Below are 18,569 nucleotides of genomic sequence, written 5' to 3' on the forward strand. Positions count from 1 at the left end.
ATGCCTGGGCTTTGGTACGCAGAGAAGGCTCCAAAGCCCTGGGAGATGAACGAGACTTGCCTTAACACAAAATAAAGGAAAAGGCACCAAAGGTTGAGACACTGGGTTTGAGGAAAGGCAGTTTTATTGGAGCAGTAGGGTTGTGCCTACAGCAGTAGAAAGATTCTATGGACACAGGTCTTAGTTCTAAAATTAGGACAGTCTAGCTCGCAAATCAGCATAGTCCCCCCTCTCTTACAATGAAAATCTGCAGCAGAGCCATACTCTCTTATGTCCCTGTTTAGTTTGGTTATTAATTTCTTAACCTCTTAAGGGGATATGTCTTGTATCACCTTCTTGAGTACAAATGGCCAAGGACTAGTTAATTATAATGAACGCAGGCGGAAATAAGCAACAAGCCCTGTGCCCAGAGAGCAAAACAATCGCGGCTCGGTGGTAATAGAATAGGTGGCGCTGACTCCTGGAACCTTTCTAGGAAATCCTCTTCCACCATTAGCCTTTCTCCCGGTACAGCCTGAGTCCATATCCCATGGGATTATCTGGAGAAGCCTCCGGCCTTAAACTGCATTAAAACCAGGCGAGGACTGGGTAGACCGTGCCGGTGTGGGCCCAACAATCTGCAATCCAAGGACTTGGAGCAGACTGGCGAGCAGCCTCCCAGGCGGACGCCAGGGCGCACAGCCCCTCCCCCCTGCCCGCCCCCCCACGTCCCTCTTCTCCGCTGCCCCCCCCTCGCTTCACTTACCCCCCACCCCCCGCCACGCCCCGCTCTGCTCCGCCTAGCCCTGCGAGGCGGGGCTTCCGCTTCCGGTGGTGGATTGTTGACGCCTGTGGCTGCTGCGGTGGCGACGCGGCCGTTGGGGAGGGGCCAGTGAGGGTGGCAGACGGTGCAGTGACAAGACAGCAGAGTGGGGCTGAGACGACGATGGCAGAGGGGCCGGATGAGGCCCGAGGCCGCCCTCCCGGGCAGGGCGACGGTGGAGGAGACCAAGAGCCCGTCGCCTCTCTGACGGGCCCTCCTGCCGCCGCCCCGCATCCCTGGGACGAGCCGCAGGCCGCACGGCGGTCCCGGGGCCAGCCCCCAGCCGCGGGCCTCGCCTCCACCACGGCCGCCGCCGAGGAGTCGGAGCCACAGTGCGAGCCTGTGAAGCGCGGGGACGCGATGTCCAGCTCCGGTGCAGGGCTGCCCGAGCCGGCGGGCTGCGAGACGCCCGAGGCCGCGGCGCCGCGGGAGAAACCCGCGCGGCTGAGCGCCCGCGAGTACTCCCGGCAGGTGCACGAGTGGTTGTGGCAGTCTTACTGCGGCTACCTCACCTGGCACAGCGGCCTGGCCGCCTTCCCAGCCTACTGTGGCCCCCAGCCATGCCCGCTCAGCTACCCCTCAGGCGGCGGCGGCAGCGCCCCCCAGACGGCGGCGCCGTCGCCCCTCCAGCTGGGCTATTACAACCCCTTCTACTTCCTGAGCGCCGCGGCCGCGGGACCCGACCCAGGAGCGGCCCCAGGCATCTCCACCCCTGCTCCAGTCACAGGCCTGGCGCCCCGGGCGCCTCACGTGCAGGGATCCGTCCGGGCAGCCCCAGTGACGAGGGTGGGATCCGCCGCCCCTTCGCGAACCCCGAGCGAGAACGGGCGCCAGGCAGGTGAGAAGCGCGATGGGGAGGTGGGGCGGAGCAGAAGGGTCTTCGGGGAACACGTACCTGGAGGGGGTGGAACAGGCACGCTGTTTTACTCTTGTAACTGCTGCCGCTGTTCCGACTGGTGTGTCTCCGGGTGCTGAAACCATAGCTGAAGCCATGGTTTGCCCCGGCCTTAAATTCTCAAGTGTATACAGAAAGGCTATACAGTTTCTTCTTCCTTTAGACCTGGCATTCCGAATTCACTCCCGTCCTCCTCAGACTAATCATTTCTGCATGTAAAGAAATCTCTGCCCTTCAAACCATCCTCATGATTTCCACGCTCCCAAATGGCAAACCTCCATGGTGGGGTGTGGGGGACGGCGGTTGACTGGTAGTGCTGGAAATAATCCAGACGTGGATTTGTATTATCTACATATTGTAGGATATATAATATAGATAACATACAATATAATTATGTATTACCCATACATTAGGAACAGTGAAACTGATGGATATTTACATGAATACAAATGGAGTTTTGAACTTTTGACTGGACCGTGGTTGAATGATCCTTGTGTATTGTCTGTTTACTTATGGGAATTAGAATAGTTTGCATTACACTTTTTATTATCTAGAATTTTTGTTTATTCAGCCACAGATGTGGGGAACAAGAATTAGTTGTTCCTGAATTTGATCCCATTCAGAATTTAGGACGACAGATTTACTAAATAGAAAGCAAGAAAAACTAAATAGGACGTAAAATGAGTAATGGGGATATACTTTGTACTGATTGTCTATTGTGATTTTTACTAAAAAACGTTTCATTTTTTGTCACAGGCTTTTGATCACCTGGATTCTCATTTGAGTCCCTAGTGAAACGCATTTTACTACCTTAATTAAATTTATCATTGAAATTATTTTTTAAACATTAAGGTGAAAGCAAACTTTAAACTCTTTGTAAATAGTGTAGTATATTTTAATAACATGTACTGTTGGTGGAGTCAGTGCCAGTGATTGTTGCAAGATTATGAATTTTTTTATTAGCACCTTGTACCTTGACTTTTACATTCCTCATTAATTTACTTAGCTTGGGTTCTCAGGCCTATGTGAAATGATTAGTGTTCCTAACCTTTTTTTTTTTTTTTTTTTTTTAATTTACAGGCAGAGAGTATGTTATTCCATCCTTGGTCCACAGATTTATGGCAGAGATGGTGGATTTCTTTATCCTCTTTTTTATCAAAGCAACCATTGTCTTAAGCATTATGCACCTCAGTGGAATAAAGTAAGTAAAGGCCATTTGCAGAGGTTTTAATGTCTACTGTCTACATATCTTGTGTTTCGTTCTCTTTATGCCTGCAAGTTACTATATGAATAATTGATGGCCAGTCTCATGATTTCTTTATAGGAGCTTTGTCAGATTTTTTTTTCTTGTTGGTTTTAAGAAATAATTACAAAAGAGAAAAAACTTAATAAATTCTGCAAAATCTGTGGGAATCTCACCTATTAAAAATAGGTAAAAGAAGCCTCCAAACCTAGTTCGATTTTTTTTCAACTATTAAGCCAGGAATTCACTTCCCTCTTGCTAGGAATAAAGAGCTTTTGGTAGATGAACTATTAATAATCAGCTAGATGGCATTTCCAAATGGGATTACTTATATTATCAAGGAACTCCCAAATGAACTGCAAAGTGACCCATTTATTTGAATAATCCTTTCAGATTAATAATCATAATAGCAATTATCACTTGCTAAGTACTTTCTGCATGCTAGGCATTGAGCTCACCTCTTTATATGGATTCTTATTTAGCATTACCACCACTATGAGCTGTAGAGGTTAATACCTCCATTACAGAGATTGAAATTTGGATTTACAAGAAATTAAGCCCAGAATTTACGAAGTTACAAAGGTAATAAGTGAAATACAAGATAGAGTCAAGATACAAACTCTTGTAGTCAAATTTCAGGACCCTTGCCAGAAACCAGAGTGTTCCTGTGATCCTTTTCTGTCCTCCTTTTCCTATACCTACATTTCCAATCAAGTACCAATTTCTTTCTGTTGAATATGGTGTATAGCCTTCAACCGAGACCATTTCCTCTTCACTGTCAGATCATTTTTCATCATGGTTTCTCCTTAGTCCAACTACTGTCATCTCTTGCCTGGATTATAGCAAAACTCTTCTAACTAGTATTTCAGTCCCTTGTCTTATCTCAGTCTAGTCTCTGATATAAAACTAGAGATCATAAATTGACTCTGCTTCTTTCCTGCCTTAAATCCCTTCAGTGGTTTCTTATTGCTTTCAGGATAGTCTTGTCTTCATGAGGTTGAACAGATGCCTCTATTTCTTAATCATGGTCACCTGTCATACTTAATATTTGAGCCATACCAAACTGCTTACAGCTTCCATCATACTCTTTCTCTCGTTAGTCCCTCTCTGAAACTTCTCCCTTAACTAGTCTGGCCAACTTCTCTTCATCCTTTAAACCTAAGCTTTAATATCATTTCTGGGAAGGCTTCACAAGTTAAATGTACCTGCTGTGTGTTTGCGTAGTACACTATAATTTCCTGTCACATACCCCAGTCTCCTATTTCATATCCCACTTTATTACTTATTGTTCTGCTTTCCCTGATTAGTTATAATCTCCATGAAAGCAGAGACCATGTTGAATTCACTCACCATTATATCTATCTCCAGGGCTCTAGAACAGTGCTTGCTTATGATAGTGCTACTTATTTGTTGCATAAGCTGGTGAATGTTTTGTGAAATTAGATGGTTGGAAACCTAAAGATTAGTTTAGAATTTAAATTAAAGTTATGACTTACACTAATGGAACAAAAAAATCAATGCCAACTGCTCTGATAACTAATACTTTGTAACCCCAAACGATTCTTTTTTGTAGGGATATCTCTAAGTTTGCTATGCATTATATAATAGAAGAAATAGATGAAGATACATCAATGGAAGACTTGCAAAAAATGATGGTTGTGGCTCTTATATACAGATTATTAGTTTGTTTCTATGAGGTAAGCTACTGACTTCAGCAAATATTAATATTTAATTATCTAATTTTAGATTATCAGCCCAAGATAATAAAGTTAACAAATTTTTCAAATATTTGTCAAATGTCTGTTTTACTAGTTTTTTCCAAATTTTCTTTAATTAACAATACTTTTCAAGTTAAAAAAAAAAAACATTCCAAGTTGAGATATGTTGTAATTTCTTTGTAAATATACTTGTAAATTGGTTGTGGAACTTGAAATGTATTTTTCCATAGAAACAACTTGCTAAAAAATATAATGGGTCATAGAGAAATTTTACAGTAGACATTTGATGGTGTTAGAGACTTGCAGAAATGCATTAAACGATTAAACTTTGAACATTCTGTAAAATTCTTTCAACTTGAAATGTTTAAAACATGAATAATATGGCAGGAAAACTTACCTTTAAAATTGGCATAGTTGAACTAGTAAGTTATTTCTAAATTATCCTCTTTCTTTAGATAATTTGCATTTGGGGAGCAGGCGGAGCTACCCCTGGGAAGTTCCTGTTGGGGCTTCGAGTTGTGACGTGTGATACATCAGTGCTTATTGCACCAAGTCGGGTTTTAGTAATTCCTTCCTCAAATGTTAGCATCACAACGTAAGTTCTTTTCTTAGCTTAATCCACTATGTACTTAAGAAAATAATAAATTTTAAGTATAGTAATGAATATAATTCGTTATATACCATTTGACATTATATTTTTAGAATGTTGGTATTTTTTCCTTCATGGCATATGGTGAATAGGCTTACATTTATTAAGTTTAAAGTTTATGAGTGTTTTTCAATTATTATGATTGTAGACCCCTTTCCAGTATACATTTTCAAGAGAATGCCTATGAAATACGAGTCACGATAATGAGTGATTTGGGTGTTGATGCTGTCCATCTATCTATGTCAGTGCTCCATGCCTGGCTTTACTAAGTCTCTAGAGATGTGGATATGGATCAGTTCCTGATCTGCTGAGCCTCCATTTGGTAGTACCTGTCATTATCCCATCTTGAATAGGCAATAAGGGTTTTAATAACTGTGCATGCATGCATCCCACCCTCTCCTCACCGCCCCCCCACCCCCCCACATGATACAGCTTGTAATACTCCCACTACTTATGGCTAGCTGTTGGCATCTGGCTCTGAAGGAAGGTACAAGGTACAAATAGGGGCAATGGATGTTGTGGAGGTGACTAAGTGATAATTAGTTGAGCAATATAAGATACTGGTAGAATTGCTGCTAGAATGATTCAGAGCTATATTATTACATAAAGAAATATGAACAAGAGATTCTAGAAGCCTTGATTTTGCTGACATCCTTAAAATTTCCTTACAATTTTGTGCTTATAATAATCCTGGCTACTACTTTTAATGAGTTCATAATGGCTAATGTTTATTGACCACCTCTTATAAACTATTAAAAACACTGCAAGTGTATTTACCAATTAAATCTTAACCTTTAAAGATAGGTACTGTAGGTACCATCCCCTTTTCACAGTTGTGGAATACAACTAGTGATTGATAGGAAATGGTTCTAAAATCAACTAGTCTGGATGCGTTGTCCACACTCTTAGCCACTGTGCTTTTTCTATAGCCTCTCAGTGCACTAAAAGGCAGAAATCTAACATTAGTAGGATAATTCTCCATTCCAAGCTATTGTTGAAAGCTTTTTTAAAAGCTTTTTTAAATCACAGGCTCCCGCAAAGAAAGAGATATGATAAAATATACAGTAATTTACAATGCTAGTGCTTCATAGAAGGTAGAAAATGTTACTGCAGTAAACATACTCAGTTTAGAAGAACTTAAAACACAGGAATGAGTGACTATAGAAAAGGTAAGTAGAGAGAATATTTTCTCCTGGTAAAATACTAGAAAATACTATAAACTTTAGTTCACATATTCCAGCTTTTCACATGAAAGTTCCAGTCTTACTTTTATGTTCATGAAGTCTTTGGAGCTAGCCGAGATGGTTTGATCATAATATTTGAAAATAACTCAGCTAGCAAAGGTAAAACAGTCTCTCAAATATACCTTGAATGTTTCAAACACGTTTTGAACTTGATAGAATACTATTCATCTACATGTGGTTGACATACAATTTATCTCATATTTTTTGCTTTTTTGTTTTTAGGTCCACTATCCGAGCTTTGATCAAGAATTTTTCTATTGCTTCTTTTTTCCCTGCTTTCATCACACTGCTGTTTTTTCAGCATAATCGAACAGCCTATGACATTGTAGCAGGAACCATTGTGGTAAAAAGAAATGGGGTCAGATGATGCCCTCAAAATCCTGAATTCCATACTCTCTGGAATAATTACAAGACTATAAGTATCAAGGCCATCAGTATCCCTGGGTTACATTAATTGACAATTTAGAAATTAAAGCAGTCTCTCCAGTGTGATGCAGGTGACTATTCTGAAAGTATTGATTTTACTTGAATGCCAAAGAACTTTTCAAGAAAAACCTGTTAAATTCAAGTGTTAAAATTTTAGAGCAAAAAGAAGGCAAGTGGTTTCATAATCAACAATGGACAATATATGCTAAGGTCTAAGGCATTAGAATTTTCTGAAAGCATTTTCAGCTTTGAAATCTCCAAATGAAACTTTAAAAATTTATTTTGGTTTACCCAAAATGATGGAAAATGTCCAGTTGTGTTTTGTAAACACATTATTCATCTTTTAGTTAACACATCTTGTGAAAATTGTTCTTTGCTTTTTGGGGGAGTGGGGACACAAATTTAATAATCAACTTATCTCATTCCAGGAGGTAGTGAGTTAGCTGCCAGAGAAAGGGGCAAGTGAGACAGGCCTAGCAATTCCCTTACCTGAAGTTTTAAAATCTGTATTGCAGTTTACTGTGGGAATGATGTAACTTTACAACTGTTCTTAACGCTTAGTATGTATTTTGGGGCAAGTATTGCATGATGATGACAAGGTATTGTCATTGCTATATTAACATTGATTTTCTTAAAGAAAAGGTAAGTTAGTGTTTGCTTTTCATATGGGGGGAGTAAATTTTCACTGTAAATTTAACTTGAAATTTATGTGCAAGTATTTTCAGTGCCCTAAATCAAACTATAAATATGTGGGGGGAAATTATTTCCATCAAACTGTTGCATATTTACTGTAAAACAATATTCCCAATATGTGTGTGCATGAAGAAAGTATTAGTGCTTTTCAGTGTTCTGAATATTAACTTCTTTTTATACACAGGATATTCACATAGTAGTTTCCTTTTATATGTTATATAGTTCCATAACTTTTGAAACATCAAGGAGTTAAATAATCTTAGTATTTCATGATTAAATACTACTGATAGCCTGTGAAATATTAGGAATTTTTCCAGTATGAACTGTTCTCTCTAAAACAAGGAAGAGTAGCATTTCCAGACATTATTTTAAGTTCTTTGGTTCTGTGGGCCAAAAGCTTATATTTGGGGCCTGCCAAGGATAACGTTTTGAGGGAAACATTAAGCAAAGTTAACACTTTATGTATTGCTATTTTAATTTATTCTTTTATGAAGCAAAGTTGTGGTGTTTCAAGTGTGTGTGAGCTTTTGTTAAATGGCCCAGTTAGCTGTGTTGAGATATACCCAAACTAAAAGTTTTGTTTCTTAGGCATTTTCTCCAACTCTGATATTATTTTCAAAAAAAAACAAACAACACTAAATTGTGTTGGAAAGTTCATAATTACATTGCTTAAAGGATCAATCTAGGCTTTATTTTTGGTCTTAAGTTTATTAGCAAATGCAAGACACATCTGTTATCACTGTATTAATTTTTAAAGTGGGTTTTTATTTGATATTTTAAAACTGAAAATATTCACATTTGATGGTTATAGAGACCTTAACAGTGTCCTTATTAATTCAAAATAATTTTGTATTAAATCTAACATCACAGAAAGCCTGTTGAGAGTGTCAAAGGATTAAACATATCAGTCACTTGTAGCCTCTAGGAAGATATTTGAAGTGTTACGATCCTTCAAAGTAAAAATAAATAAAACTAAATTTTTATTAGACTAGAAATTAGGAAATGTTACATAAGCTTACCACTTAGTAGTGTATACATTATCATTAATGTATACATTATTTTCGCCACTGATTGGGAATTCAAGTTGAAATGTCCTTTAGTCATTTAATTCTGAAATTCATATTTAATGTATAATTTCCTCTGAGATAATTGGATGGTTTACCATTTAGCCTATTTTTATTTATATACTAAAACAAAAACAAACAAGTCATCTAGTTTAATGTTATACTTAAAATAATATACATTTTCTATAAGTCATTAAGATTAATATCTATGTAGGTTCATTTATATCCATCTCAGGATTCAAGTTATACTATACTGTAAAACAAACATAAGTATTATTAATTTGTCTGCTTTTTATAACAGAAAATCAAAGTCTTATTTATGAATTCAGCCCTAGGAAGATTTTAATTCCAAAATTATTGGGGGAAAAAATAACATATCAATGGGGAAGAAAAGGGAGCCACATTTTTGTCTCCTGAGGTTGTGGGGAATAGAAAATCCCTCTCTTCATATCACTTTTCTATTTACTATATGTCATTTACAGAAATGCTGATTTTCTTGTCAAAGTATAATTCTATGTTGAAGCTCTAGCCTAAAAAGGCAAAAATAAAGTACAAACATTATTCTTCACTTTTATAACATCAGGGAATACAAATTAGGAATCAAGCTAAGTGAGAATACTATTTCAATGAACAAGCCCTAAATAAAATCACAAAACAAGCAGTTAACTTAGGCATGTAGAAAATCTCAGTACCCATTACTAAAGGGCCTGAGTGGCAGTGCACCTTGAGAAAGTCTGACATACTAATATTCATGTTGGGCCTAGGGTCAGTAAGTGTCGGTAAGTGTAAGTGATGGCAAGGCAAACCTTGCTTTAGACTAATCTGTGACTACAGAAATCAAGCCAACACTTTTTGGGACAGTAAGCCTTTACTTTAAAATACTGCCCAACAGATACTTGCGTTAGACTGGTTCAGAAGTTACTTCTACCTAAACATTTACGTTCCAGTTTTACCCAAATGTTTAAGATGCGGGGAAAAAAGTATATGAGGACCACTTTGTCTAAATTGTATTTTATTGTCTCAAATGGTAGTAAAAATTGTTTTGACGCTAAGATTTGTTCCCTTAAAGTGACTTGTTTGGGTGTTTCGTTTATGCATAAGTATTTCCAGCAAAAATAAGGTAGAAATGAGTTGAAAATTAAACTGTTTGCTACTTAGGAATAAAGGGCTTTTTAAGAGAATAGCATTAAATATTTTCATTCCATACTTATCCTTATTAAAATAGGCTATTGTTTCTTTTGAAGAATATTTCTAAATAACAGTATTCCTAAAATCTGACAAGTATCATTTCATTTACTTGCCATTCCCCACCCCTCCATACGTTAAGGTCAAAATCTTTACAATATGTACTTGCCTGGGTGAAGTTCCTCATTTCAAACTGTACATGTGTATTTCCTTGCAGTTCATTATAGTAGGGCTTGACCCAAACAGTATCTGATGGCCTGCCTATAAATAAATTCAGCATTCTATTTTTAGTAATTTGTATGCCACCAATTTGTATTTGTCTCAATAAATACTTGGTCACCAAGGATTTTGTGTTTTGCTCGTTTCTTTAAGAAAGTTTGCTCTAGAATTTCCTAAAGGAAACCTTGCTTCCAAATGTAGCTTTTCTAGCATTCTGTGCCTCCAGGAGAATGGCTAAAGCAGTCAATTAGAGTGCTTTCAGAAATTTCCACCAAAATAATCATCCACTTTTTGAGATATGTTCTTTTAGCAAGTCACTCAAAATTTACCCATGATGACTAAGCTTAATGTTAAACTAATCCTGTCCTTAAAGTTGCTAATCCATCACAACTATCGTGCAAGCTATAAAGGACTTGAATTATACATGAGGAATCAGAAATTCAGTCTCATAATTCAATTAGTAAATGACTCAATTGGACAATTTAAACCTAGTTCTGATCTTTGAAGCATTTCCTATTCTAATTTTACAGACGAATACAGAGGAATGGATACAAAACAGGCCCTCAAAAAGGACAAAGATAATACTTAAATGTGGTTAAACTATGGCCTGGTCTGAGTCTTGCAGACGGTGTGCTATTAGGAGCCCAGCCACAAACTACACATTGTGGAACTACAGTGCACTTTTGAGATAAGTTTATAATGGAAATGAAGGATCTAACATTGTCATACAGCTGTTATGTATAGCTAGACCCAACACACCCATTTCCTCTACAACAAATTAGTTTCCATTAAACACACAGACTAACCTTTGTAAAATTTCCATTGAATTTCAAACTTCAAACAGGCCCAGTAAATGACACAGTCACGTGCTGCAGAATGATGTTAAGGTCAACAATGGACCACATATACAAGGATGGTCCCATAAGGTTATAACGGAGCTTAAAAATTCCTGTCACCTTAGTGACTTCCTAGCCGTTGTAATGTCATAGCACGATGCATTACCATTTCCTACATATTCAGTACAGTAATAGGCTATACAGGCTTGTAGCCTTGGAGCAACAGGCTACACCATACAGCCTAGGTATGTAGTAGGCTACACCATCTAGGCTTGTGTAAGGGCACTATGATCGCACGACGATGAAACTGCCTAACGACACACTGCTCAGTACCACCATCAAGCGACGCATGACTGTACTAATACAATTAAAGCAAATACAAATTCTTCCTAGACTAAATCTGGGAGTTCAAGGACTGGTTATAAATGGTTAAAATTAGTCCAACACTTTTAATTCAAATAATAAAATCCTAATTACATAATTTTAGGAGAGAATTTATGACAACTGTGTTTCCCTGAAACTAAGACAGGGAATATTAATTTTTGCTCCAAAAAATGCATTAGGGCTTATTTTTTATTATGAGCACCCTGAAAAATCATGCTATGGCTTATTTTCTGGTTAGGTCTTATTTTCGGGGAAATACAGAAGTATTAGTAAGCAGCTAGCTTAAAAACAAATTTCTCCATTGCCAGAATTGTACTTTATCTTTCATAATGCCTGGAATCATAAATTACTCAAAACAACCTAGCACTTAGTGGCAAGTTCTCCAGATGCTTATTTACGGGTGCAGATTTTCTGAACCCTATCCAGGCCCAGTGAATGAATCTCAGATGAAGTCCCAGAATATACATTTGACACATCTCACTAGGTTATATTGATGTACATTCAGTGATGACTACTGACCCTCTTGTGTATTGACCAAATTATATAAACATACCTGATTATTCAATAGTTCTGCATATGGCTTTCTTCCCTTCAGAGCTTTTCAGTTAAAAATAATTCCTCATCAGTCCATTATGAGAAGTAGGCATTTACTGTTTTCTCATGTTTCCCCTTCTTCCACGAAGAGCCCTCAATTTTCACTTGTGTATAGGGCATATAACACTGGTCTGCCCAAGCCTGCTATCACAGCAACAAGGGAGATCAGAAGTGGGTCTGTAGCCTCCGCCAGTCCAATAAGAAGATCCCTCTGACAGGTTTCAGTAGGGACAGGTTGGATGTTAGAGCTGCTACTGTACATGTATTCTAGCATTGCCATGTGCAGCCTGAGAATTACAGCCATTGAGATGGAAAAAACAAGTCCGAGCTCCTGAATACAACCCTACAGACTTCAGTTTTGGGGGCCAGAAGATTTCATTTTACAGAATAGCCACTTTAAGAAAGGAAGTCACTCATTAGGGGGAAACAAAGTACTAAATAAAAACATTTCTAGCACATTTCTTATGAAAAATCTTTCCCAGAGTATAAAGCCTGCTATTCCCACCCATATGGGCCTAGAGAATAGCTCAGAATGAACAAACCTGAATTTCGGTAGGCATTGATTTCACAGCAATAAAACATTTTCCAGAGAAAATCCAAGATGGTGGAGTAGATAAACACAGCCTGTTTCCTTCGGTAAACAAAATTACAACTAAATATAGAACAGTCAACCTGGAGAGAACCGTCTGGCTGAACAGTTTTATAACTTTAGAATATAAAGAAGCCACATCGAGACTGGTAGGAGGGGCCGAGATGAGGAACTGCATAACCCCAAACCTCCATGTGGCGGTTGATAACCAAGGGATATCATAGCCATGGAGGTTCCCCCAGAGGACTGAGGGACCCCGGGGTATCCCCACACACCAGGCTCTCCAGCCTGGAGTACTGGTGATGGCGAAGAGGATTCCCATAACCTGGTTATGAAAAACAGTGGGACAGAAGATGGCAGGACACCCAAGCATCCTCTTAAAGGGCCTGCAGACTCTCTCACTCCCAGGCACTCACTATGAGCGCCAGTGGAGGGAAAGTAAGTCAGGGTGCGTCAGAGACGTAAGGGGGACAGACTGAGTTCTGTGGCTGTGGGAGGAGGGTTGGAGGACTGTCGGTGTTATCCTTGCAAGGGGTCCTCCTCCTGTGCAGCCTATAGGCTGACGCCATCTTTTCTATGTTGAGCCCTCCCCCTATGTTTACAGCTGCATCTGACTCTGATTGGTCTGGTGAGCTTTGCTGCTCCACTCTGCTGACTCACTGAGACCCTGCCCCACCCAACTCCCCCAATGCAGCTAGCCCCACCCAAATTGCACTCTTTCTTGGAAAACTGTGAGAGTCCCAGGGTCCCAGATGGGTGTCGACTGGCCTCGGTGTGCTCTGAGACTTCAGCTGAATAGCTCAGCACTGGCAGCAAACAAGAATTTACATTAACCTGGTGACCACACTTCCTACTCTAGTGACTCCCTGCGGCCCTGCCTTTCCCAACTTACATATTGCATGAGGCTTTACCAGTGGCTGCACCTTGAGGGTGCTGGCACGTGGCAACAAGCCTGATATTGTCCTGGCATTTTGCAGAGCTCCCCCAGGCCTTGGCAGGTGTCCTTGTAGCATGGCCTCTCCTACGTACCTCCAGGGTTAGCACAGCCAGAAAACAACGGTGGATTGTTTTGTAGCTCTTAACAGGTAGTTCCCGGCAGGTCACAGGCAGCAGGTGGCCTGGGCCTGCACTGGAACCCTTGGGGCAAGAGGCCCCAGAACCAACACACTTGAATGTTGGCTTCAGACCACAGCAGAGTACCACCTAATTAGCTCCACAAGTGGCACACCCAAAGGGGAGTCTCAACAAGCACCAGAGCCTACTGGGGCAAATGCCGCTCAGTGGGGTAAGGCCCCGCACAGCAGGCTGTAAGCTGTGGACGTGGCAAAACCCCACAGCAAATCAGTCAGAGAGTCAATTCCACCCACTGAAGTGCCAACAGCAATGAAGGCTCAACTATAACAGAAGGGCAAATACAATCCACACAAGGGACACTCCTGGAGCACCTGGTGCAGGTGACCAGGGAGACTGTGTCACTAGACAGCACAGGGCACCTACTACATAGGCCACCTGGCCAAGCTTAGGGGGTGTAGCAGATTTACCTAATACAAAGAAACAGAGAGACAGCAAAATGAGGAAACAAAGAACTACATCCCAAATGAAAGCACAGGAGAAAACTCCAGAAAAGGAACTAAACAAAATGGAAGCAGGCAACCTACCAGATACAGAGTTCAAAACAATGGTTATAAGGATGCTGAGGGAACTTAGAACTTCAACAAAGAAATAGCAAGCATAAAAAAAGACATAGAAAACCATAGAAAAGAATCAGTCAGAAGTGAAGAATAACTGAAATGAATAATCCACTAGAAGAAATCACCAACAGATTAGATCAAGCAGAAGATCGAATAAATGATTTGGAAGCCAAGGTAACAGAAAACACCTAATCAGAACAGCAAAGAGAAAACAGACTCCAAAAAATGAGGACAGCTTAACACACCTCTGGGACAACATCAAGAGTAACAACATTTGCACCATAGGGGTACCAGAAGAGAGAAAGCAAGGGATTGAGAACCTATTTGAAGAAATAATGACTGAAAACTTTCCTAACCTGGTGAAGGAAATAGCCATACAAGTCCAGGAAGCACAGAGCGTCTCAAAGAAGATGAACCCAAACAGGCCCACACCAAGATACATTATAATTAAAATGGCAAAGGTTACAGAAAAACAAGAGAATTCTAAAAGCAGCAATAGAAAAGCAATTAGTCACCTACAAGGGAGCTCCCATAAGTCTATAAGCTGATTTCTCAACAGAAACTTTGCAGGCCAGGAGGAACTGGCACAAAATACTCAACCTACAACCAAGACTGCTCTACCCAGCAAAATGATGAATAAAATGGCATTAGCTACATATTTATCCATAATTGCTTTCAATGTAAGTTGATTAAATGCTCCAATCAAGACATAGGAAGGCTGAATAGATAAGAAAACATGACCCTTACATATGCTGCCTACAAGAGAATCACTTCAGATTGGAAGACACACCAATTGAAAGTGAGAGGATGGAAAAACGCATTTCATGAAAATGGAAATGAAAAAAAAAAAACACAAAAAAAGCTACAGTAGCAATACTTATACCAGACAAAATAGACTTTAAATCAAAGGGTATAGTAAACAAGAGACAAAGAGGAACCCAGTAATCCCACTTTGGGGTATTTATCTGAAGAAACCAAAACACTACATCAAAGGGACAAGTGCATCCACATGTTTGTCGCAGCATTGCTTATAACGGCCAAGATGTGGAAGAAGCCTAGCATTGATGGAAGAATGGATAAAGAGGTGGTACGTATATACCATAGAACATTGCTTGGCCAGGTAAGGGAATGGGTTCTTGTCATCTACGGTGGCATGAATGGACCGGGAGGGAACTGTATAGTGGAGTATGTCAGACAGAGAAAGACACAGTGAGATTTTGCTTGTATGTGGAATCTAAAGAAATAAAGAAACAAAACAGAAACAGACTAAAAGATACAGAGAACATTTTGATGCTTGCCAGATGGGAGGGGGGTTCGGGATGGGTGAAAAATGGGAAGAGATTAAGAAGTACAAATTGGTTGTTACACAGTAATCATGGGGATGCAGGGTACAGCATAAGGAATATAGTTAATAATGTTGTAATTAACTGTATGGTATCAAGTGGGTACTAGATTTGTTGGGGTGATAGATGGGAGGGGTTTGGGGACAGGGTGTAAAAGGTGAAAGGAGTAAGAAGTACAAACTGATAGTTACAAAATAGTCATGGGGATGTAAAGCCCAGGGAATATAGTCAATAACATGGTAGCAACTACGCAATGCCAGGTGGGTACTATAGTCATCAGAGGGATCACTTCTTAAATTATATAAATGTCTAATCACTATCCTGTACACCTGAAATAAACACAAAATAATACTGAATGTCAACTGTAATTGAAAAACTAAAAATGGGGGAGAGGTTAAGGGGAATCTCCTGGTATTACAAATAAATTATGGGGATGTAATGTACAGCACGGGGAATACAGTTAGTAATACTGTGATAACATGGAATGGTGTCCGATGTTGCTGGACTCATCATGTTAATCACATCTTTAAGTATATAAATGTTGAATAACTATGGTGTACACCTGAATCTAATATAATGTATTTTAGCTATACTTTTAATAAAAATCTTAAAAAACAAATAAAACCACAAATTTCCAGTTTACTTCTTCTAACATTCACCATCACGGTTTGCCCCCAAACAGATCCATGTGCTATGTGTATTATTAATAAAGTATTATGAATACAGAATTTTTACCCGAAAACCATCATTTGATAATGGCCCAAAACATTTTTAATAAGAAAAATATATTTTCATTGTAAACACACAAAACAGCTCCTAAACACTTCAAAGTTCTGAATTTAGACTCCAACCAGAAGAAGTTTAGCGAAAGAAAAGTCAGCACAACACTACTGTGCCTTCAAACTGAGGAATAAAACTACCACATGTGATCCCACAAGAGCTCTTTTACGGACCCAAGTAAATCTAGTTTATCAAAAACTTGGTAGAATAATCTAAAAGAAATTACACAAAGGAACACTGACGTTTTTGTGAGCTATTTTGGGCACGTGTCTCCAAGAACTTGATCAACAACCAGTGTCTAGTCTCCTATCAAGGAAGATACAAGTGCAAACAAAAATGGTTGTGTGTATTTGTTCTCAACTTTTAAAAAGGTCTGTCAATTTATACGCGAAGTAGGCATGATTCCTAGCACCAGACAAAAGCAGGGTATGTTCTGTATGTTGTATATTCAGACACTTTCCCCTTCTCTTAGGAGCTATCCAAATCACTTAAAAGCATTCTTTGGAATTTCTCTTCTAACTGACCATTATTAACCTTTATAAAAAGATTCCTTTCCACAGTTAACTAGAACCAAAAGTATTTCATAATTTTTTATTGATGGCATTTATCCCATGGTTTAACATGTTAATTATACTATAATAAACATGGCTTAATATTAAACTTTTCCTTATTATCCAAAGTCACCACAGTCCATTTCAGTAAATATAAAAATATATGCTTAATACTTTGTACAATACTGGTTTTTGGTCCAAACAAAACTGGATCAGAAAAGCCAATAAATTCACTTTAAGAATCTCCAATTTTTTTTTAAAGATTTCCAAATGGATTTAGGTAACTTTGAATAATGGGATTTACATAAAATCTGAGACAAGACTAAACAGACAAAAAAAATTCTAACACAAAATTAAAATTTCAAGTTCACAGATTTATATGTTATGCCAAAAAAGTACAGAAACAAAATTGTATTTACACACGTTTCGTAATAAAATAATGAAAAAGGCAAGACAGATGATAGTCAGAAGAATGAAAATATAGAAATAGCATAGAATTATTAAATGGAGAAGGAACTAGATCTAACAAGTCCTTAGCATGGATCATTCTTTAATCAGGCTTCCTCTATCAGAAAATTTTAGTGCACAATACACCCAACTCACTCACTTCACACATACACCAGCACAAGCTTGGCATGGAAATCATTCATTTCAGTATCCTCTAATCTATACAGAATTCCTCAGCTATAATTACAATTCCAATGCGTTCCATAGACGCATACCAACGCACATAGTGGTGCAGACGAAGAGGTTCTATACAAAGCCATTAGCTGAGCAGGCTCTATTCCTAGATTCAGCCAGCCTAAGCCAAATCAGTAAATAATTTGCTGGATCATAAAATATTTTTGCTGAAGAATCAGTCATCAGTCTAGCTATTGTTTTTTAAAAGGAGGCTGGCGGGAGGTGAGGGTGGGGCTTCCGCAAAGAAAGAAAAAGGAGTAAAATTCCAAAATCAAAGAAGTTCTTAGACTTCAGATAACCCCAGCATGTAGTACAATCCAGTATCTGAAAGCAGGACACCAACTATTAAAACTGTTGTGTATAACACCATTGTGATCTTTATTTCCTGCGTCTAACAGCAGTCTTTATCTTGCGACCAGGAACTGAAGTTCCAGGGGAAGAGAACATATTTTTCCCATTTGACCTGTGAAAAATAAAAACTTCAAAATGTGACATGATGATCAGACAAAATTTTAGAATCACAATATAATGCTAAATGTGACCAGTGATGGGTGGGGGCAGTGGGACACTGTTAAACACATTTTCTATTGGCACACACACACAACACACACTCTGCTATTTTTTTCAGGTTAAGACCCTCTAAAACTGTAACATGGTAACTGATATTGGAGAATATACTTGATTTTACCTGAACTATACCATACCCTGGTGATCTTAAAACAAAATACATACATACATTCATGCACATTCAATCCCCCTTACCATGCTAAACTCCCCATTTCAACAAGAAGAGTTCTTACCCCACTGTAAATGCTGCTGATGGCTGATTGAATGGAAAGCCCCCTGAGCTGGAAGGCTGGGCTGAGGCTGCAGGTGTGCTAGGATTCGCACCAAATGTGAATACTCCTGATGGATTGTTGTTGGTGAAGTTAAAATTTGTAGTGCTGCTGCCAAACTGGAAAACTGAACCTACAATAGTTGA

General features: G+C 39.1%; 2 protein-coding genes across 3 annotated transcripts in view; one reads left to right on the plus strand and one right to left on the minus strand.

The window, feature by feature from the left end:
• The first annotated feature begins 809 nt into the window (after positions 1-809).
• On the plus strand, positions 810-10,264 carry FAM8A1 (family with sequence similarity 8 member A1). The gene is made up of 5 exons (XM_081057435.1): positions 810-1,640; positions 2,778-2,898; positions 4,514-4,637; positions 5,114-5,253; positions 6,774-10,264. The coding sequence occupies exons 1-5, from the start codon at positions 926-928 to the stop codon at positions 6,916-6,918; spliced, it is 1,245 nt and encodes a 414-aa protein (XP_080913561.1). The 5' UTR covers positions 810-925; the 3' UTR covers positions 6,919-10,264.
• Positions 10,265-16,932: 6,668 nt separating this feature from the next.
• The window catches only part of NUP153 (nucleoporin 153), a 75,411-nt gene continuing 73,774 nt past the window's right edge, over positions 16,933-18,569 (minus strand). For both annotated transcript variants that reach the window (XM_081057436.1, XM_081057437.1), the window contains 2 exons: positions 18,388-18,556; positions 16,933-18,050 (listed from right to left, as the gene is read on the minus strand). In XM_081057436.1, the coding sequence (XP_080913562.1) occupies positions 17,966-18,050; positions 18,388-18,556 (254 nt within the window). In that variant the 3' untranslated portion in view covers positions 16,933-17,965. The remainder of the gene's footprint in view (positions 18,051-18,387; positions 18,557-18,569) is intronic.

This window comes from Rhinolophus hipposideros (assembly GCF_964194185.1).
Source record: "Rhinolophus hipposideros genome assembly, chromosome: 8".
Classification (NCBI taxonomy): Eukaryota; Metazoa; Chordata; class Mammalia; order Chiroptera; family Rhinolophidae; genus Rhinolophus; species Rhinolophus hipposideros.